General features: G+C 43.6%; 1 protein-coding gene across 2 annotated transcripts; it reads left to right on the top strand.

Annotated features, from left to right (window-relative positions):
• Positions 1–1133: 1133 nt before the first annotated feature.
• Positions 1134–22401, top strand: SYNM (synemin). Of its 2 annotated transcripts, XM_032700097.1 has the most exons (4): positions 1134–1980; positions 7323–7447; positions 13458–13531; positions 15045–22401. In XM_032700097.1, the coding sequence occupies exons 1-4, from the start codon at positions 1195–1197 to the stop codon at positions 18692–18694; spliced, it is 4635 nt and encodes a 1544-aa protein (XP_032555988.1). In that variant the 5' UTR covers positions 1134–1194; the 3' UTR covers positions 18695–22401. The 2 variants fall into 2 exon arrangements, with proteins under 2 accessions (XP_032555988.1, XP_032555989.1); XM_032700098.1 differs by lacking the exons at positions 1134–1980; positions 7323–7447 and adding an exon at positions 13187–13328.
• The last annotated feature ends 717 nt before the right edge of the window (positions 22402–23118 follow it).

Here is a 23118-nt window from a genome sequence, read left to right as displayed (position 1 = left end):
GATCCAGCTGGATCCAGCCCTTATATGGTGCAGAATGAGGCCGGGAGCAGCTCGGGATTGGCCTTGGGAAGAGGGCACAGGGAGTGCTGGCTGCAGGCGCCTCAGCCCTGCGTGGAGCCCAGAGCTGGGATGCTTTTCTGTTGGGAAAAGGTTTAGGAGCGTGACACAAGGTCAAACTTGGAGGTGTTCCACTTAAAGTGGTGTTGTGAAGTGGCTTTTGATGCTTATAAAGTTAAGCCCAGACTCGGTGCAGTGTCAGCAGCAGGTGATCACAGACCAGGTAAAGACATGAGTCCCTCCTGGGGAGCAGAGCAGGGGCTGCGGTGGGAGCACAGGATGAGTCACCTGGGAGAGGACAAGGATGCCAAGGAAGGGGGGCTTCCTGAGCAGGGCACTCCCTGAGCAGGACTGGGGGCCCTGAGCAAGGCTTGGCTCCGTCAGTGGGGCTTGGCTTCTCTTTAAGCGGGGTTTTGCTCCCCAAGTGAAACTTGGCTCCCTGAGTCTGGCTTGGCTCCCTGAGCCTATTTTGCTCCCCAAGTGGGACTCGTCTCCCTGAGCCAGGCTTTGCTCCCTGAGCCTGCTTTTCTCCCCAGGTGCAACTCAGCTCCCCAAGTTGGGCTTTCCTCCCTGAGCCCGGTTTTGCTCATGGAGCCTGGCGTTGCTCTCCAAGCCTGGATTTGCTCCCCAAGTCCGGCTTTTCTCCCTGAGCCAGGCTCTGCTCCTTGCACTCAGCTCTGCTCTCCAAGCCTCGCTTTATTCTCCGAGTCCAGCTTTGGTCTCCGAGCCGGGCTTTGCTCCCTGAGCCCAGCTCTGCTATTTGAGCCCGGCTTTGCTCCCTGAGCCCAGCTCTGCTGTTTGAGCCCGGCTTTGCTCCCTGAGCCCAGCTCTGCTGTTTGAGCCCGGCTTTGCTCCCTGAGCCCGGCTCTGCTGTTTGAGCCCGGCTCTGGTTCCCGCTCAGCGGAGTGTGGCGGGAGGCGCCGGGAGCCCGCCAGGGGGCGCCGCAGGGCAGCGGCGCGGGCCGGGGCGTGACCGGGGGCGTGGCCTGTGGCTGTGGGCGTGTCCGGAGCTCACTGGGCGTGGTCTGTTCCGGGGGCGGGGCCGCGCTCCCCGCGCAGATCCCGCAGGTCCCGCAGGAGCCGCGCAGCGTCCGCAGGCCCGGGGTCACCGCGGCCCTGACCCCGCCAACCCGGCAAGATGTGGCGGCGCTGGGAAGCGGGATGGGACGAGAAGAGGGAGCTGCAGGAGCTCAACTCCCGGCTGCGGGTGTTCGTGACCCGCGTGCGGGAGCTGGAGGAGGAGAACCGCTTTCTGGCGCGGGAGCTGGCGGAGCTGCGCGAGCAGGAGCTGATCGGGCTGCGGGTGCCCGAGCAGGAGCTCGCCTGGCTGCGGATGCAACTGGAGGAGCTGAGCCGGGCGAAGCTGGAGGCGGAGCTGGAGCGGGACGGGCTGCGGCGGGAGCTGGAGGAGCTGCGGGCGCTGGGCGCGGAGGTGCTGGGGATGCGGCGGCGCCTGGAGCCCGAGCTGGCCGGGCAGCGGGCGCTGCTGGAGCGGCTGCGGGGCGAGTGCGTGGCCCTGGAGGAGCTGCTGCTGGAGCTGCAGGCCGAGCACGGGCACATGGCGGAGCGGCAGCGGCGGGAGGCGGTGGAGATACGGGAGCTGCGGCTGAACCTGGCTGCCCTGCCGCCGCCCTTGGCCGGGCTGAGCCTGGAGGAACTGGAGGAGACCTACGAGATGCTGCTCGGCCAGTGCTGCCAGGAGACCCTGCTGCGCTACCAGGAGCAGATCCAGATGCTGCAGGAGCAGGAGGCGCAGCGGAGCCGGGAGAACGTGGAGCTGCTGCGGGAGGAGAGCCGGCAGTGCCGGCAGCACCTGGAGGATCTGCACCGCCAGGGCCAGGAGCTGTGCGCGCTCCGGGAGCGGCTGGAGCAGGAGATGCTGGCCCTGCAGGACCGCCACGGCGCCGAGGTGGAGGAGTACCAGGTGGGTGGCGGTGCCCGGGCCATGTCCCCCGATCCCGGGCCTCTCCCGCTTCCTTCCCGCCCTCCCGGTGCCTGTTTTAGGGCTCCCGTGAGACTCTTTCCGCCCTCGCTTTTCCCTTCGGTTTTGGCCCATCCTGCGATGTGAGCCCGGTTTCCCACGACCCTGGCACACCCTCCCATCCCTCCCGCTCCCTCTGCTCCGGGAGGTGCCAGACTCCTCTGACTCAGGGTGGCCCAGGGCTTACCCACCCCGCTGGGGTGTGAAGGGTGGGGACCAGAAGGGGACAGTGACCCCGAGGACATCGTCTTGGTGACAGGTGCTCCCTTCCCAACCCGCCCTCGGCAAGTGCCCAAGATCGTGGAGCTGGCACACGGGGCTTGCCAGGGCTCCTGCTGGGCTTGGCATGAGCGCATGGGACACGGAGCAGTCCCTGGGAGCAGATGAACCGAGTCCCTGTGCGGTGGGACAGGGCTCATCCCATCCAGCCTGGGGCTTGAGGGTGGCCTGTCCCCAGTCAGAGAAATGATCTGAGTTTTCTTCCTGTTTTACACACATTCCTGTGTGCCTTGAGCCTCGGGGAGAACTTGTGCTCCCCAGACTAGTTAAGAAAACTTAGTTGTTTAAAGACAGGAAGACTGTGCTAAGGGCACTGAGCAGTGAGAATCGTTTCGAAATAAAACTTGAAGGACATAGGTACCTGTTTGAGGTGTTGGTGTGGTTAAACAGCATCTGTAGCCCAGGATTTGTTTGCTCTCAGGGTGACATTTGGTGTGATGATGTGCGTGGGAAGGGATCAGCAACTGCCGGAACAGTGAAATATCCGCTCATCAAACTCCGAGTGGAGAGCACACATTGCATCATGCAGCCCATCGATCCCTTTCCCGAGGGCTACACTTCTTTTGTTCATTGTTAGACCCTTTATTAACACCCTGCTGTTTGCCTGGACCCCGTGTGCCAACGGGTCCTTTGTGTCCAGCAGCCCCAGTAGATGATGGATGTGTTGGCAAGTGGGAAGGGACTGGGACCCGTTGCTGTGAGCGTGTCTGGTTTTTGTACTCTGCTGGATTGTTTGGAAGTTGCATAGTTTGCAGATGCTGTGAACTGAGACAGATTAGGTATGTAAGGAGTAATCCCAAAGGCTCTTAACTTTTAAATGGATTTTTTTTCCATTTTTGAAAGGACAATTCATTCCTCCAATCCTGTATGTAAACATTTCCAAAGCTTTAGGAGAAGGTGTCATATGTAAATCTCTCATTAATTAAATCCAGGTGAAAATTAAAGCCAGGTGAAAATGCCAGGAAGAAAAAAACCTCTTCATAAGCCAATAATATTTAAAGTTTCTTTGATTTCCAAACTGCAGCCTTCTTGCTGCCTATATTTGATATTAGGGATTTATAATGAAAGTGTCGTTGAGCTTCACTCATTACTGCTCCAACTGAAAACCTTTGAGTACAGAGTAAAGAGAGCATTTTGTACAGCTCACTAGCCATGCTACAAGTGTTTCTTCTAAAACCAGTTAGAATGGCTCGTATTTAACTCTTTCAGGTGTTTTTATAGCAGTTGTGTCTGTATCTTCAAAGGATTTTTAAAAAATGTCTGTATTTTTAAAGAATTTTATTCAGAAAAGCAAGTGGTGCAACTTGTTGTAGAAGTCAGATAATCAAAATCAATGTATGCCCTTGAATTGTCCTGATTCAATGCTCCAAAATGGATTATTTTGATATTAACATAACAAACTTCTCTTTTATTCTTACAAGTATCTGGTGTGCTTTGGATATTACAGGAGAAATTTCTTCAAATCTTTAGTAATACAAGAAGAACAAAAAAGTGCTTTGAAAACATGAAAACGTGTGAGCTGTCTTACCATTGCCACCAGAAATTAATTATTATCTAGATATATATTCAAAGATGCCACAAGGTTTATTTCTTTTGAGTGGTTTCATATTTAAAATGTTCAGTTTCTAATGAGAAAGGCCTTTTTCAGTGGCCAGTCTCCTGTTCATGAGAAATAAAATCTTCTACTCACATCCAGGAAGAAAAGTTATAGAATGTGTACAGGCAGCTGTTTCTGGTTTTGTTTTTGTGATCAAAGCCTTTTTTCCCCTCACTCTTTTTTTTTACTGGTTAAAGTATGTTCAGCATGGCTTTTAAACTGCTCTTTAAAGAGCATCTATTCCATGCTTATTTATTGTAGAGTGTCACATAGAAATGATATGTATGTGCAGATTACAGTCAAGTGATTGTTCTTCATTGCAGCTGCAATGGCAATTAGATTTATTAATATTTTCCATATATCATTTGGTTGCCTTATATGTCCATCTTTGCCTCCTGCACTGCCCTTACCCTCACTGGAGCTTTCAGCAATGTTAAATAGAAATAAGTATTTGCTGAACCAGGCAAGCTGTAAATCATGCACTGGAAAATGTTCACCGGTCCTGAGCGCTGAAGGGATGAACTCAGTAGTCTCCTACTTCCATAATTTTAGCTGTGTGCTGTGAGAAAACTTTTGCAAAAGCTCCTGGTGATTTGAAACCCCCGTACTTCTGGGATGTAAAAACATCCATGGCTCATCCTGCTGCTTTGAAACGAGGCAGGTATTTTTCAGTGGTACAACGGGTTTAGGTCGATTCCTGTGCCAGTGTTGTGAGCTCCAGAGAAGAAGAAAAACATCTTGACGAACAAACATTTAATGTCAGCATGTCAAGTGCATTTTTCTGTGCACCAGTTTCTTGCCAGCCAAGTGCAGTGTCGGTCCCTCCCCTGCTGAGCCACTGAATGAGCTCTGGGATCAGTAAGTAGGACCAGATGGAAAGGGCTGGAGCCTGGAATCTTCTCTTGATTCCCTCAGTAGGTACAGCTTGGACAACCCAAGTAAATTCTTTCCCCCCTACTGCCCTTCTAAAATTTCCCACTGCTGCCTGGAAAGGAACATCTGAAGGGTGAGAAAATAGTTTCTATTCCATTATTTAGTTCTAGCAGGACGTCACTGGGTCTGGGGGGCTGGGACTGATGGAGCTGAGGAACAGATCTTTCCAAGGGAGCCTTGTGGGAAGCCATCGCTGCTGCCACAGCACAGGTTACCTTTTGCAAAATGAGTCTGTTGGATTGCAGTCTCCTGAGCTTTGCCAAAGTGGTTTATGTACCTTCTGGCACACTTGGAAACAGGACTGGAGACCAGTTGTCCTCTGCTTTGTGTTTAAGCATCAGTGACTGGAGGGCTGGCTGACTGGTTGTCTGCCTTTCAGTCTATACAGCATCTGCTCCTGGTGGAATGAATTCCTTTGGAACTACTGCACAGCTGGCTGAGTTATGTAGCCCCTTATGGTAATCATTAACTCAAAGTTCTGGATCCCCAGTGCTCTCCAAATCCAGGGGTTAGAATCTAAGTGGCTTTTCCAACCCCGCCTACAGAATATGGGGCTGAGAGTCTCCTGTGTTTTCAGATGGGTTTGAACATCCCCAGAATTTCAAAGCTCCCCACACTCTGCAGTCCAGCATACAGATTTCCTGTATGGATTTTTCTGGGACTGCAGCATTGTGAAGTTCTTTTTAACATATGCATGCACATGTGTAGGTTAATCTCTGTGTTTAATCTGGGAGGCAAGAAACACCTGGAACACTTAATTTTTGTATCAGAGCTCTTAAGTGTTGGTCCTACAGAGACCCAGTCTGTTGTCTTTGCTCCTTTTGCTGACTCCTGGTTCTGTCAGCACCTTGTCCATTGTTGCTTGATAGAATTTTCCTTTCAAAAGCAGGACCTGGTCCTTTCCTTCCCTTCTCACCTTGGGATTTTCCATTGTGTCAGTTCTTGAACACGGTTGTTACCTCAGAACTCTAAAGGTCAGTGGTTCTGCCTGTGTGGCTGTGCAGGATGGTGCCTCCACTGGGGCTTTTTCAGACATGCAGACAGGATTTGTCTTCTGCCATAAAAAGGGAGGTTTGTTGTGTCAAGCAAAACATCAGTGAAATCATTTAACAACAGCTGCAAATACAAATAAAGAAATAGGTTAATGTGTTACATAGAGAACTGTGCCCACATGTGTATGAAGATACAGGCAGCTTCCTTCATAGAGCTTTCTTTTTACTTTTACTTAAAAAAAAACCCCAAAATACTATTAATGTTTGAGTACCAGCACTTGATAGTATTAGTTCTTAGACCTCACTTCTACCTTGCACATCATACTGGCATTAACTGATCTGGGGAGTCCCTGCTCTATCTTCATTTTTATGCTATTGCTTATACAGTGATACTTGAGCACTTGCTGCATATAAGTTATATATTTTGAGTTTTTTTAAACTAGGCTGTCGGTGCCTTGATTTTCCAGTTTGTATTGCAGAGCATTTATTAGGATGCCAACTGAAATACCCTGTTGTGAATCCCTGTTCAGTGTTGAACATGAGATTTTGCTCCGTAAACGACATTTCAGTGTCCCTGAGTGGTGCAGAGTGATGTCAACAGAACAGAACTGGGCCTCTGAGATGTAATGACTGTCCTTCTAGCCCCCAGAAGGAAGTGCCATCTGTAGCATTTTAGTTAGGAGGGTCATATTTAGTATAAATATATATAAATGCCAATTTGCCCTTCATGTGAGAGGTAGCACTGCTGACTAAAGCACTTTCTACAATTTTTTTTCTTTCTTGTGCCACTTAGTATAAATATATATAATCTTATATATTCAGTTGTATTGTACAGGGTCTTATTTAGTTATCAGGATGAAAATGAGCAATCCCTTCTCTGTCTTCTGAGTAGTAGCAGTTAAGACAGAGGTGAGTGGACCTCAAAGCACGTGTCCAAATACTCCAGAAAAATTTAAGGAACCACTGGAGGTTCGTCCTTCACCTTCTGGGCACTGTGAATGTCTCCAGATATTAGAATTCCAAAACTGGTTTGGGCCCACATGTCTGTGGAACTGAAAACAGTGATATCACTTCTTATGGCAAAGCAGTTGCTGAAATTTCTGATCTTAAGTATGATCTCGAATAATATTTTAAAATGACAAAAGGAGTCACATTTAAGTCACATTGATAAAGGAGCATATTTTCTTTGCTATGGATACTTAATAACTTTTGTACAGAGCATCTGAATGGGTTTTACTGAAATATTTAACTGCCTTATTAAGGCATAAAATGAACCTGTAGCATGAAGCTCTGCTTCAGTAGCAATTATTTCAGCTGGTATATGGGGAGGTTTAGAGATGATTTGTTCTGGTTTTTGAAGGGATAGAACATTTTATTGCTCTCTCAGGTTACACTTTTTTTAATTGAATGTTTTAAGTTATTAGGCATTGAAGTGTACAGATTTCTACGTTAATTCAAAACTAAAAATCAGCATTTCTGTTTAGAGAATAATTGACGCCCTGGAAGAAGAAAAGCAGTTCCTGACCATGTCAATCACGGATTACCTGAAGGACTACCAAGAACTACTGCAGGTGAAAGCAGGACTCATCCTGGAAATTGAAACCTACAGGTAAGAGTTGTGGTCACACTCTGTTGTCTAATTGAAGGATAATTTAAATCCCTTTTTATAGATACAGGAACCCCATCTATCCTCTTCCCAGCCTTTACAATACAGGCAGGTACTTGGAGAGCCTCAGGACTCCAAAGCCAATATAATCCATATAAATCCTGTTAACTTTGTACAAATATAGTGATGTGTAAGAAACCTTCGTAGTCCTGGACAGGTGGATATCAAATTGATGGGAATTGTTGGTGCAAGGGTTGATTACAAGCTGAGGAGCCAATATCCCTAAATTGCAATCAGTAAAACCTGAGGTCCTGTAGTTGCCATCTGTCAACTCCCAGGCACGTTTCATGGTTTAAATATGTTGATTAGTGGCCACAGTTGGCACATGGCATAAAACTGATTTGGAAGGAAAAAAATCCCAAACAACCCAAAGCGGATGAACTGGAGAAAGATACTTCCTTATTGCAAAGATCATGTGGTTTTTTTCTTCAACTAGCACAATATTTTCAACAAATTTCATGGAGCTACTGATCTTCAAATGCAGAGGTGTGCAATTCTTATTAAGCCAAGGAATAATTTGCAAACATTTCATGTCAGACTGCTTCTGTGTTTTTTAAGGAGACTGCCTCAGTCATTAGCTTGTCTTTACAAGCTAAAGCATTAATGCTGTGTCCTAAAGCATTAATGCTGTGTTCTGAGTGTGCAAGGTTCCTGTGAACCAGTAATAACCACCAAGTCTGGATAAAGATGTCACCAGCTGAGTTATGGGTGAGGTGTGTAGACTAAAGCAATCCACTGATACATATGAGATTTAATTGTAGTTGCATATAAACTATAAGAAATTTGAAACAGTAACTTCTGAGTAGCCTGATAAAGATTAGTGAGCAAAGATGATGTGTCATTCATCCAAGAGCAGCAATGTCTGTTCAAGATGCCTTGAGAGTTGTCTGCCAGGAGACACAGCCCAAGGTTGGTTTCTGGATGAAGTGAGAGCACAAGCAGGCTGTGGGACAAGGAATTTGCAGTCACTTGGTGGGCAACAGTACCTGGATGTTTGTTGGTGGAGTGGGATCCCTGTGATCCTTGGAAAGTCTGGAGCATTACCAGTAGAAGAGAAATGATGGCCACTTGTGATCCTTGATTAACTTTGCTAAAACATATGATTCTCTAACTTTAATCCCAGCTCTGTTGTTGACTTTTACTGTTGTTGTTAAACTTTCTCCCTCAGTTTATTCATCTGTGAAATGGGATTAGCACTGTCACAATAACAGAATTATCAGCGTGGTTTTGATGATTAGTGTTCATCCAGAACTAGGAATGATAATGCCCAGATATTCAGTTGTTTGAAATCCTTGTAAGCCCATGAAATTCTGGAACTTCTCCAGAGTTGTATCACTGATTATCTGAGCATTATTGGTTTGTCTAAGGATTCCCTGTCCTGGTTAATGACAGGACAGTTCAGCATCACCTGCAGCATGTTTTTGTTGTCTGAATAAGAAGCTCCTGTGGGGTTTCTTCATCTGATGGCAGTGAATGCAACTTGTATCACTGATGGCAAGGCAGATGTCAGCAGACAGATGAGCATCAACCTACTGAAAAATCTACAGAGGAAAACAGAGAATGGGCCTCACTCCAGATCAGAAAACATGTTGTGTAATGCCTGCAGACAAAAGTCTTTTAGCATATCAGAAGCTGAAAAGTGACTGTTTTGTGTTTTTACATTTATGCAGTTTTACCTGTTCCTCTTTTCTGCTTATTCTCCCTTTGCTCAAGAAAACAATTCCTTCCTCACTGTGTGACTTTCTCAGCCCTGCTGTGGGAGGGAATCACTGAGCTGTGGAGCAGAAGAATTCTGGACAGCTCATCCATGTACTTTTTCAAATCCTGTTCCTCTCCCAGGTCTTTTTACCTGTGAAGAGCAGGGTATGTGAACCCAGCTTCAGTTTGTTCTCCCAGAGGATGCTGGCATATAACCTTCCTTATGCATTCTGGAAACAAAGGGCACCTACTCACACTAGTTCAGCATCCTGAACTTTCCATGGAGGCCCTGGCATTTCCTCTCCTCTTGTGGCATTAGAGGTTAAGGGTGTGGTACCTGGTCTTCTTGGAGCTTTCTTTGTACCTCCCACCCTGTGTTTTCTCTGTTTTAAAACTCTTACAGTTAGTTCAGTTAAAAAGTCAGTTCTTTCCATTAGTCACCATTGCTCTTGGAGTGGGAATAAAGATCATTGTTGCAAGGAACACCCTTCCCTAAGGTCCAAGTGTGCTTCCTCTCTGACTCTGCTCACCCTTCCTGCTCTGGGAGCTGAGACTCAGTCAGGAAGTGAAATATGTCTCTTATGTGTCTTTGTAAAGTTACACCTTATGGGAATCTTCATTCCTAATCCCTTTTCGCCACCATTAAAGTAAATATTTATCAAGTGCCTTGCACTTTTGTTCTGAGTTCTTGGAACCCTGCAAAACCACAGCTACTTAGACAGTGCTTAAGTTTTATTTCCAGAGAGAAGAGATGAATTAGTCACTGTCTAAGACTCTTGATTTTAAAAGGAGATAGAAAAATCTGCCTGCAATCAGAATTGCTCTCAGGTCTTTCTTTTTAGTTATCATAAACTTCTTCTTTTCACATAGCAGGGGCTTCACAGAGACTCATTCAATAGGTTAAGTAGGTTTCCTGTCTTCCCTAAAATATGTTGTTGCTGAAGGGTAAAAGATTTTACTTTGAAATCCTTGTGTCATACAAGTGTTCTGTTCTAGTGACCACCCTGCATTCTGAAGCACCAGAGGCTACACAAGTTTGGGGTTTCCATTTTATTTCTTTTTCCCTTTTTTTTTCTTCCCCATGGTCATTGTCAGGATCTCTGAATACACTTGCCAGGCACACTTTCCCATCCTCCAGTTGTGTTCTTCCATCAGCACTTCTTCTGACCCTTTCCATGCCGCCTTCTCACAAAATCAGCACCAGTATTAAGGCCTCCTCAGCTCCTCACTACAGCTTTTTCACTCAGTTTCATTATTTCCTCTTCATAACTTGTGCCATCCAATATGTTCTATTCCTGTATTGGTTTTATTTTTAGAACACCCAGAGTTTTCTACACCCAGGGAATTTAAAATGCAGTTACCTGCTGTTCTTCACTCCTTGACCTCCCATTCTGTGATGGAAAAAAGATGTGGAGTGGCCTTGACCCCTAAAAATGCTTCTTCCATTCCACTTCCTGGAGAGGTGTTTTTTTTGTAACTCCTTTGCAAATACCCAGGATGGCGAGGATGAATTTTTACAGCCTGCTGGCCAACTGCTGCCCTCTGAGCTTTTGGGTTTCTGTAGTTGAAACGAAGTCACTGCTGTTGTGAATAACCATGATAACATTTGTGCTGTATCCTTTTGTTTTTTTAAGTTCCCTCTCCTCACCCCAGCCAGTTTATCTCCTCCTCCTGCTTTCATGGACTGGTTATTTCTGTTGTCATCCAGCACAGGCTGACAAGTGTGTCACTGCTAACTTTAGATAAATGACATTAATAATGAGATGAGTTAAAGGTGCAGTTGGATTATTTACTGGTAACACTTAAACTAAGTGTTAACACAGTATATTTCAGTTGGGATCTGATTTCCAGGAAGTAGGTGACATGGTTATTTTTTAGAAGAGTGCTACTTGAAGGAATGCTTTTTTTTGCTATTACTGTGAGTACTTAAGAGTTCATACAGTTGACATTAACACTGTTCTTCAGGCAGTTTAAATCAAGTTTAAAAGCAGACCTCACCACTAAGAGGTTATGCTTTAAATCATTAGTATTAGGGAAGGATACAAAGGAACAGAGAAGCAAAATGACTTGCATTAACTCAAGTTATGGTCAAGCTGAGAAACGTAGCCTGAGTTTTCTGGCTGCCAAGCCGGTGCTCAGTACATTCCACTGCCCTTTCTTGTGCCAGTTTATTGAGCCAAACTCAGTGTAACATTTTCTTGGTTCTCTGATAAGCTTGAGAACTGTGCACAGTAAAACACTGACTCCCTGTCCAGCCTCACAGGGATTTCAGGGAGCTTTGCCTTTCACTTTCAGTAGCAATATTTCAGGTGCAGCTTTTCGGTGGGCTGTTGCCCTTTGCCATATACAGTTACCTCTTGGAACTTATTTTTAGTGACTTCATACTGTTGCTGCAGCAACTGAACAACTGTTGTTTTAACCAGCAGCCAGAAATCCGTAGCCAAACTACCCACATTCCCGGTTTCCTTCGTCATGGTTAACACTTCCACTGCCAGCTCCTGGATGTGTTTCTGCAGCGTCACCAGCAGCTCCTCTGGTGTGTCTGTCAGAGTGACTTGTTTGGCACTCACTGGATTCAGCAGATCAGATGTTTGGTCTTGGGAACTTTATACGTGTTGAGGTCATCTAGTTCCTAAAAGCCTCTCTTAACGTGGAGGAAGATAAATTGCTTTTACTGGTTTTTTTTTCTGACTAATGAAACAGAAGGAGAGGTGCCCAGCCGAGCCTGTTTTAAGGGGGAGGTGACCTGTAAATATGTCAAGATAATTCTAACCTGACTTTTTTTCTGAATCCAAACAAATCCATGATGGCAGAGAAAACCTTGCTGATGATATTTTGCTGATGTAGCACTGTCCCAGTGAATCCTGAGGCAGTGAGAAACCGAAAGAAGCATAAAATTACCAAAGTGATGAGTCATGGGCAGCGTGAAATGTGCAGGTGATGTTTAAAACACCTGCTTTAGTTCTGCCAGGAATGCCCAGCAGTTGTATTTATACCCTAATCCTAAACTGCTTCCAGCTCCCCCCTGGGAATCAGAAGCCTGGGCTATCACAGTCCTCCAGCCTCACTCTTGCCAGCGCTGATGTTGCAGCTGTGTGTTATCAGTGCAGAACATCTGGCATTCCCAAAACTGGCTATGATGAAATGGGGAACTCGCCAATACAAGTGAACACAAACCCAGCAAAGTTACTGTACTGACTGTAACACTCCCTTGCATGTGCAGAGAACCTGACCCAGAATTTCTAGGCTGTTGCACCAGTGCTGCCTTCTTAGAATTACAGAAGCTGTTGGAGTGTCACTGTGAAAAAGGAGGAGGGCTGAGGAACTGAGGGGACAAACAGAGATGTCACTAAGAGAAACCAACAAGTTTCTGTCACAGAGAATTTTCCTAGGCCTTTGTTGCCAAATGTATTGTGCTGATTTCCTATGGAACAGGAACTAATTTAACGCTGTCGGTTGTTTCCTCCAGCACCAGACAGGGTTTGACAGTAGAAGTAATGCTTTCCTTCACTTTTCATTTGGAAGTCCTGGCTGTAACAATTCCCTCACATCACACTGTAGCATCACCTTTACCACTGTGTTATGAGCAGGAAGGCTGCAGACTATCTGCTTGCAAATATTTTATTTAATTTTTGCCTTTTCTTTATAAAACATCTTACCCAGAGAAGCTCTGGCTGCCCCATCCCTGGAAGTGTTCCAGGCCAGGTTGGACGGGGCTTGGAGCAACCTGGGATACTGGAAGGTGTCCCTGCCCATGGCAGGGGGTTGAAACAGGATAATTTGAAGGTCCCTCCCAACCCAAATGATCCTGTGATTCCATGATCTCCATGTGTGTCTCTGAGGAAGCTTTACTGAATATTTGTCAGATTTTGTGTGGCTTTGTTATAAGACCATCATTCTGGAAAAAATTACCAGCTTGTCTGGTCCCATAGTGGAAATCAGTGGATCTTGTTCATGTCAGGAAGAAAAACTTTGAGTGATGTGGAAGATTTGATGTAAAATTGCCCTGTGTCTGCTGTTGTCACCTGCTGTAGGATTATTGCTCCATTCTCAGGAACTGAACTCTGCAAACTAAAGAGTCTGGAAGATGCCAAGGATCTCTCATTCCCAGTAATAAAAACATGGGGTGTGAAAAACACTTAGAATCTGACCCAAATGCAGGATAATTGTTCCAGTTTCTAAGAGTAATAAATGTTAAATATTATGCTTATCCTTCCCAGTATTTTAATGGAATGCCTTTTTGTGTGTTTTGCAGAGCTTTGTTAGAAGGGGAGAGCAACCAGTGGATTATTACATGGAGAGAACAGCTTGCAGGGAAATTGCCTCAAGGTAAGATATAAATATTAAAAAAATTAATTTTGAATGAAATTAAATATAACTGGAAATGGTTGTGTTATGGTGTTCCTGAAGAATACTTTTATGAGTGTATTGCAGAGTGAAGATTGAATTAGTTTTGAGTGTTAATATTTTAAATGAACATACTGCTATCCTACATGAGATCATTTATAAAAATCATGACTTGAGTGGAGAAAGTAAGTAGGGAGTGATGTTTTATAGCTCTAAAGAACTTTTGGATGCCCACAGGTCTTAAGAGAGTTTTGAAGTATAAAGCAAGAAGTGTTTAACAAAACATGTAGTTAAAACCCTGGAATTCATCATCCTGAAGCATTTTGAGTGTTAAAAAGTGGGTTTACAGAGATATTTTAGCAGAGTAATGAAAGACAAATTAAAGACTTACTAAACATAAAGATACCATTTCTATCTTAGGAGCTGCAAATCTCTGGAGGCTGTGAGAGTATGCGAGGGAAGTATCACTGTTTATTTGCCTGTTCTTATCCTCTTCCCTGTGTATCTGCTCTTGGTCACTGTGAACAGGATTCTGGATAAGATGGACCTTCAATCTGACTGCTCAGGCTGTTGTTATTAGTAACAAAGTTAGTCTCAATAATACTCCTGGTCCTAAAATCATCAGAGTAGCATAGACACTACTCCTTGAAGTGATTTTAAGGCTGTGTCTTTAGTGGTAAATTAAAAAAAACCTCAGGCCCAGGCACAAATGCTCACACAGATTTGCCTGTGCTGTTAAATTGTAAGCAGGGTTTGTCCTGGCACAGTTTGGATCTGAACTAGCCAGCACTTCTGCAGACAGTGCTCGAGTGTATTCACAGAATATGGAAGGAATTACAGGAATAATTACCAGAAATTATACAGGAAAGGCTACCAAAGGTCAGAGGAGATGTGACCAGCTTTTTAGGAGTAGGGGATGTGAGTGGTGCAGTACTGGTTGGTCTTAGTCAGACATTCCTGGTACATTTTACGTTTTAGGTTCTTTATTTTTCTCCCTTGTTGTACCTTGTTGTATCTTGTGGGTGTGAAGGGTTGTGTTTGTGTTTGCAGTTTCCAGTGTGTGGTGGCAGATGTGCCATTAATTCTCAACAGGAACTGAGAAACTCCAGGCCATTTATACTAGTGAAGCAAAAAACCCAGCCTAGGATATCAGCATACATTATTTAATAAGAAGCTGTAAGTGAACATCAGTATAAATATGAAAGGTGTGGTTCTTAAGTAAATGGCACAATACCCAGTAGTTCACAACAGGTAAAATTAGCAAGATCGTGCAACTTAGCAAAAAACTTTGCTTTCTTTTAATGTAATTTATGCATAAACTTAATTATCATGGAAACCTACAGGCATGCCTTTACAAAGCTCCACAGAAAATGAAGACACTATTTCTTTCCAAAAAATGTAGTACAAATTTCCTTAATTCATGCCCTCTATTTGACATTATTTTAGATCCAAGCCCTTATTTTAATGTTTGGTCGCCTGTGCTCTTTTTTTGCAGATATTATAAACACTTCATATAACTACACAGATATTTACTCTACTTATCAAGAGAGAAATAGAAATAAAGCTTCACCAGCTCCCAGGATCACTGACACGAGGCACAGAATGGCAGTGACAGACACGAGCAGCTCTGCACGTTACTCCACCCGGGTTGGATCACAGACAAGTACCAGTGGAAGAACTTTTGGAAGAGATGTACTTGGTTCAACATATCGCCCTTCAACAACTGTTTCAAAGGATGAAAGGATTATAACTGACCACAAAGAATTAAGAACATTTACTCCATCCTACAGTAGCTGGAAAAAGACTGAAACGCAGCAAAAGACAATTCCGGAGAGAAAGAAAACAGAGGTTACAACTTCTTCCACGGTGTCTTTTTCAAAAGAATCAACACATGCTGAAAGATCAGACAAGGACCACAAGACTGATGCTGAAAATACGAGAACAAAACCAGGCTTCACTAGATTTCCAGCTTATGAGCTGATTACTGATGCAAAACCATCTAAATATGAAGAAACTATAACTGAAACTCGGACCATATTCAGAGATAAAAGAGGAGGCAGCAAACTGACTGAAGAGAAAGTATCTCTGCCGAAAGAAAAAGATAAGCTGGAGAAACAAACAAAGGATGAGAAAAAGAAAACAGATGAGAAATCTTTTATAGAAGAAAGTGCTGGTTTTGGAAGGAAGACTGAGCAGAAAACATACATCCGTGAGGAAGTTAGCCAGAAGTTATCAGGGAGTGATATTTCTAATGCAAGAAGTTTGAGAAGTGAATCAACCAAAAAAGATACAAGTGTGAGCTCAGAATCAAGAAGCAACGACATCATTGAGATACCAATCACTCTTGAAAGGCCTGCTCCTGACAGAGGATCTCAGAGACATAAAGATATAAGGGTACATGGTATTAAAACTTTCACAGGAAGAGAAGCAGATGGCCATGTAACTGAGTCATCTGAAGCTCACCACGTGAGGATTTCAGAGGCAGAGTCCAGTCTGGAAGGTGAAGAGCGAATTAGTGATGGAAGTCACAAAATGGGAACTCTGCCAACTGAAAATATAGCAGAGAATATTGTTGCCGACATCCTTAAAAGTTTCACGCACTCTTCTAGTTCACAGACGTCAACAGACACCAAAGTGACCTATTTTAATAAGGAAGAGCAACAAGATGATGGGAAAATAAAGACCGAGATCACAGTGCAATCCCAAGTTCAGGAAGACATAGATATTTCTGATGAAGGTAACTTGGGACATCTGTCAAACCAGGATGTTAGAAGAGTGATTCGAGAGGGTGTTGAGGGAACTCCTTCCAAAGAGGAGATAGAGGACATTGTACATCACGGCCTGAAGGGAAGTGAGGGGGGAAAGAACGTGTCTGTTAACGTTGAGATTGTAGAGGAGCCACTGGATTATGCCACCGATGAAAGGAGTGATTTTTCAACACCTTTTGAAGTAGAAGAAGTGGAGGATTCGTTCCCTGAGCGAGAGAGGCGTTACGGTGAAGAGGAACAGAACATCACGTTCACTTATGAAGATGTCAAGAAGAAGAAACCGCGCCATGAGAGTTTCACTCATGTGGAAGAAGTAACTGAGGAAGATGACTCGCCTATTGAACAAAAATATTTTGTGTCTGTTCCTGATGATCATCCTATTATTAGTGAAAAAGATGATGACTCAGTATATGGGCAAATTCATATTGAGGAAGAATCAACTATTAAATATTCCTGGCAAGATGAATTTTTGCAAGGCACACAGAGTAAGAGAGAGGAAGGTGTGAGCTCTCCAGAGGAAACCTATAAAGTGGTAGGGGAGGAAGCAAGTGCCCATATTTTAAAAGAGCATCCTGAAGGTGAAACATCCCATGTTGAATCCGTTGTTATTGAAAAAGAAATTAAAATTCCCCCTGAATTTCAGACTTCCATAAAAGGGCTCTTATCCAAGGAAACAAAGGACCCTAAACATCAACTGAAGGAAGCTCTGGAGCAGTTGGAGGGCAGTCTCCCAGAGAGTGTGAAAGAGGAGCTGTTTGCACTAACAAAAGAGCACCGAGTTGATGCTAGTAACTTAGAATTTGATATCAAAAAAGTTGATCAAAAGGAGGAGGGTGGCTCGGTGACAATTGTTGCTGAAGTCAATCTGTCCCAGACCCTCAGTACCGATGAATTTGATGAATCTCAGCTCGGTGAAGTAATTAAAAGTGAGAAGGAGAAGGCGACAATTCACTCCCTGAAAAGAGAGAGCTCGGAGAGAGTTGTTGATGGTAGAAGCAACATAGAAGTAGATGCTTCTTCTCCCACTGACAAATACACTCCTTTGGCTGATCAAGAAATCTATAACTTCTCCACGACGAGACGCAGTGGTGGCACAGGGTATCACACCACGGAAAGAGTGATTTATGACGGTTCAGTTTTGGAAACAGCAGATTATGGAGAAGTCTCTCACTCACCACAATCAACTGATGAGACCACATCCACCAGGCGTGTCAGGGTTGGCCCAGCACAAGTTCAGAGCTTCGAGCAGGTCATATACGAAGGGCCCGGTTCGGAAACGCTGGAGCTCAGCGCTGCAGAAGGTCTCGTTCAGACAGAGGGGTCGTCGGAATTCAGCCAATCTGTGAAGCATTTTAAACTGGGCCCTAAGGAAATCCAAACCACAGAACAAGTGGTTTATTCAGGCCCTTTTACTACAACAACCATAGAAGAGATTGATTCTGGAAATCTTTCCCAGAACTTCTCAACGGACTTCAACAGGTCCACGAGACGTGTCACAGTAGGATCAAGGCAAATAACTGAAGAAGTCTCTTTTGAAGGATCTCTTTCGGACTCTCTGGCACTCAATAGCTCAGAGGAGCTTTCCCAGGCAGAAGGGTCTGGGGGTGTCAGCAGTACAATAAGGCACTTCAGGTTAGGCCCAAGAGAGGTTCGTACCGAGCAAGTGATCTTTGAAGGGCCCATCTCCGGTAAGGTGGAGGTCAGTGGCACCAGGGACTTCTCACAGACAGAAAGTTCAGTCAGACACGTTCAGTTGGGTCCCCAAGAGTTTATGACAGCTGAGAAGATCATCTACCACGGGCCTGGCTCTGAGCACACCGAAATCAGTGAGCTGGAAGACCACACCCTTTCAGGAGGCTCGAGGTCTTTCAGGCACGTTAAAATAAGTCCCGTAGAAACTCACGCTGAGCAAATAGTCTTTACAAGACCCGTTTCTGGAATGCTGGAAGATCTTTCACAAACAGAAGGGTCATCTGAGAGCAACAAGTCCGTAAAGCATATTAAAGTAGGATCCAAGGAAGCATCTTACACTTTTCAAATGGATGTTTCCAGTATGGGTGGAATATCTACAGTGAGAAGTGGAGAACAAGCAGTGCTGATATCCAACCAGCAAGATCCTGCTGTGAGTCAGTCACAGGTCATAGTTCAAAGTGACCAGACTTCAGAAAATGAAAACACAAGAAGTGGCTACGTTCTGTCCAGTTATTCCCAAGATCATGGTGGAAAGGTGGTGGAACAGTCATTTTTTGATAAAACTGTGCAGTTGCAAAGAACGGTCGACCAAAGGTCGGATATTTCTGAAGAAAAGAAAGTCGCTTTTCTGTATCTGGACCATGAGGAGGAGGAAGACGATGATAATGATGGACAGTGGTTCTGAAAGGACTCTTTAATGAAGCCTACTTAGCAATTTGTTTATATATATTTTTTATTATCCTTTTTTTTTTTAAGAGAAAAAAGGGATGGGGAAACAGTCAAACTATTAGATTATTAATAGTGGACTGAGAAGTATTGAATCTAAGCCTCTATTCAGCACACTATTTTATTGGAAATTTTATTTTTGGGAGAGATCATGCTATTAATATTTTTTTCCTCAGAGATCTGTGTCTAATATTTTCAGATTTTTCCACCTATAGAAAGAGGAATTTGCTACTGGGGAATTGAAAGGATTCTATTTTTTCTGTTTGTTTTATAGCACATCAGTTATTAAGTGTGTGCTCGAACAGGACTTTTCAAATTATTTTTTTCTTAATACTGTATTGTACTTGGTTACTAAAATATTACTATGCAATTCTATTTAAAGCTCGAGCTACTAACCACAAATTTAACAGAATGTGAGACTAATAAGAGTGGTAGTAGCTGATTTTTTTCAGTTCCATTTCTGTGTACTTATATGCAATACCTAATGAATACATTTTAGGAGACAGTTATTACAGCTATAAAATTAAATCATGTCCTGTAGGATCAAACTAAGAATAGCAAGAATTGACAAAAGTGATATTATTTGTATAGCTGGAATGCAGTGCAGAAAAGAAAGAGGGAACACTGAAGCAAGAGTTTCTCACAGTATTTCCTCATGAGAAATAGTGAATTTGATGGTTAGACGGTAGTACATTTAATATCTCTAAAAAGAAAACAACTTTAAAAAATAGACTGGATAGAATTCCCACTGAGGTAAGGAGAGCTCCTTACAGACTCAGTGGCTGTGTACATTAGTAACCTCAACCTATTTTGCAGTATATGGGGTACCTTGATCCAAGGTATTGCTAAAGGTAAGTGTGAAGTGTCAAATGTGATGACACAGTGCCTAATTCCTTAACACAGTGAAATGAGCTGATGTGTGTCCTGTTAGAAGGAAACTTGTACAAAAGGCATTGATGTCACTTATGATCATTGTGTGTCAGCTCATTCCCAGATGATCCTTTCTTTGTTTACAAACGAGATGCCCTTTTCAACCCCTTGTCCTGCAAACCCAACTTGAGATTTGAGTTAATTTTTTTTCTTCTCTATTCTGAATGTAACGTGTGCCTCAGGCCAGAGTTGCCTTCTACTTAAATCATTTAAAAATAAGCTAATTTCACTTGGATTGCACATTGGTTGAATGAAGGACATAATTTAACTCTGTAATTCAGTGACTTCAGAGTTCAGCTCAGAATCCAGCAGAGGCCCTGACCTGGGCAGTGCTGGCAGGAGCAAAAATAGCAGCCGAAATATTTTTGTCACTGGGGTAAGAAATGCCATACTGGACACATGTGAGAAGTAACATGCACAAATGAGAAGCTGCTATTTCTGCGCACACACACACACACACACACACACACACACACACACACACAAACACACATTTCACTCCCTGTCCCCCACCTTCCCTGCAGAGCAGACACACACCTGGATCCGGGTGGCTTTGCTGTGCCAGCCCGCTGGGTGCTCACTCCGAGATTTTTTTTTTTTTCCCCCTGTGGTTATGTAAGCCTAGTTTTGTGTGTGCTGATCCATATTAGAATCCAGTTAAACTATCTTAGTCTGGCATGACTAGTCACTTTTCAGATGCCTTACTATTAACAGAGCTACATTTTCCCAACCTGACTGCTGCTTTCTATCTGAATGTAAATGCCAAGCTGAGGAGCAGCTCCGTGCTGACTGACGGATCCTGCTGTTCCAGAGATGGGACAGCTCCATCCCTGTGTGCCTTAGTAACTAAGTTTGAAACTGTACAAATGTATTAATGTTCCAAAGATTAACTCCTGAGGTTTGTCTGCGCTGCAAAACCTTCTGAATGTTTTTCCTCATCTTGTATGGAATCATTTGTTGAAATTGGAAGTGCCACCAACGGCCAGAAAATGAATGGGAAACTGAATTGTGTAGAAGCACTAAAGTCATGTATCTCAGCTTATTTATACTGTTCACTGTGTAATAGGTAATATTTTTTTCAAAATTATTCATGTGTGCTCAAAAATCTTGTGCTTCCATTTATAAATAGGGTGTTACTGATTGTAATACTTCTAGTCTCATCCTATACTTCTGTTTCCTTAGTTGACCATATGATTTTAAAGATGGCAACATCTCTGTGTTTAATAATCATGTCTAAGCCAGAATTTTCCAGCTGCATGCCTAACTGCAAGCAAGCAGGTTCTCTACTTCAAGTATTAAATAACTACATAAAGGAAGAAGTCAGGTCTATAGTAAGCAACAGAGGTAAAAATAATCAGTGTTAGTTTTCTTGGAATTTTATTCTTGGCTGAAATGGTAAATTCTCCACAGAGAATTTACCATTCTCTGTAAAACAGATATAAAAATATCTGCAGAAAATATATTTAGCAACCAACAAAAAGCTACTTATGCCAAAACCATTTATTGGTAAGTTATGGAATATTTGACAGACATGGCCCTTAGGAACAGTAATACCAAAACTCTGTTCTGTTTATCTTCACCTGCTCAGAGGACTGTAATGTCACGAATAAACCACTGAGGAGCAAGTGAATCATAAAATGTAGATGGCCTTAGCATTGAGGGATAAAAAAAATTAATTTAAAAATCAGTATTGTTTCCACTGAGGCAACAACAGCTCTAGAAATTCCTTTGCACATCACTGTCAGATGCAGTAGGTTATACCAAGATATACTTCTGTTTTGATTGTCTGGAGGGAAAAATTTGTTCAGTGCACTTTAGTTCTATTTCAGATCAGCATTTTAATCAATTGTTGGAAAGCTGGTTTATTGTAGAGAACTGGAAATGTGCATTAGCATGACATTAAACAGATATGCACAGTTCCTTTGCATGGACGCTTTCCAGCTGTGAGAACAAAGTTGTCTCACTTAAAAAAGGGCTCAAGTTCTAAAAATGTTTTACAATAAGCAGCCCATTTTCCACTTAGCTCTCATTAACCTGAGACATTCTGGCATGATAACTTTTGGATAATTCTCCCTTCAGGCAACAAAAGGTATTTAAGTGATGAACAGTCACATCCTGCAGGCCCAGTGGTTGCATGTGCAGGGCAGGGGCTGTAGGTACACACGTTACTACTGAGAGCAAATATAACCTGCTGTCTGGAGCACTAACTCACCCTACATGGTCACTTTTGCCTAGGAATTCTATCCTGTGGCTGAAGGGATGGGTGATACACCCTCAGTCAGCATGCACTTCTGAAGCTTACTCCTCTCAGTTATGCTTTTCATTAAACACAAATAAGAACTTTGCTGCGTTTGGATTAAACAAAATGCTTTTAAAACATAATTAGTACTTCGGGGGGGTGGGGTGGTGTAAAAACTGTATGCTGGTATAGATCAGAGGTGGAGCACTGTCTTCCACAGTGTGTAAACCACTGGTCTAGAAAGCAAATAGAGCACGAAGAAGGATGTGTGAGGTACCAAGAGCTCTGTGCTGGCTGATGTTTGTGAACAGCAGGTGTTTCAGAAGACGGTCAGAATGTTGAACCTGGGTTTGTTGTTGTCAGCTGTGTGAAACTTTGCAGGCAGCTTGTGTTTTGGTCATTTTGCAATGAAACTGCGTTTTCTTGTGTGGTGGTACAAAGCTTTGTGATTTTACACTTTTTTCACTCTTGAGTATTAAACAATCAAAATCAACGCAGATGTTTGGCTTTCTTCTTGTCTGATGTTTTTAAGGCTGCAGTCTCAAAGAAAAAGGACTTAATGTCTATAAATATCTTGCTCAAAGGCCTCTCAGACTAATGAGTTAATTTTGGTTCAAAGAATGATTTTTTTTTTATTCCAGCAAAGACATACCTTTTTCATGTTGGTAACAGAAATTATGGCAAAACATGGCATATTCTTTATTGTAACTCCACCCAGCAGGGGTGGCCAGGCAGTGGTTCTTGAGTGCAACAAAAGGCAGTGGGAGAAGCAGTGTATAAAGCAGCAGAAGGTGGAATTCCTGGAGTTGTCAGCATCATAGCTGTCCTTGGATCCTGGGATTTGACCAAGGTAAGACTCAACTTTTACCCTTTTCTAGCATGTGCCAGGAAAAGCAATACAATTCAGCCAAAATGAAAGCTGAAATTTCTACTTTCATTTATCCTGATGTGATCTGGGTCAGCAGCCAGAAAGAGACTCGTGGTGGGTCGATGTTTTAGTGTGTTGGTCTGTCTGATTTGGTTTATGTTTCGTCAGCTTTTTTGGGGTGCTGAGAAACGGGAGTTCCAGGTTATTGTTTATTATCAGGCCTATATTGTTTGCCATTTTAGTTTTGTGTTGCAGAGAGCCCGTGCCTGTAAGACACTGAGCTATTTCACACAACCTTATAAAAAGGCAAATCATCTTGTTATTTGGAAACTGCTGCTTTTGACTG

The sequence above is a fragment of the Chiroxiphia lanceolata genome, chromosome 12, assembly GCF_009829145.1.
Source record: "Chiroxiphia lanceolata isolate bChiLan1 chromosome 12, bChiLan1.pri, whole genome shotgun sequence".
NCBI lineage: Eukaryota > Metazoa > Chordata > Aves > Passeriformes > Pipridae > Chiroxiphia > Chiroxiphia lanceolata.
The sequence above is the reverse complement of the archived record's forward strand: the minus strand, read 5'-3'. Positions and strand labels throughout refer to the sequence as shown.

What these genes read in the sequence shown, in the direction of transcription:
- SYNM (XM_032700097.1), top strand. Translation starts at nt 1,195, where the DNA reads ATGTGGCGGCGCTGGGAAGCGGGATGGGACGAGAAGAGGGAGCTGCAG. An exon ending in CCGAGGTGGAGGAGTACCAG is followed by an intron (nt 1,981 to 7,322) that starts GTGGGTGGCGGT and finishes ATTTCTGTTTAG; the next exon opens with AGAATAATTGACGCCCTGGA. An exon ending in TGCAGGGAAATTGCCTCAAG is followed by an intron (nt 13,532 to 15,044) that starts GTAAGATATAAA and finishes CTTTTTTTGCAG; the next exon opens with ATATTATAAACACTTCATAT.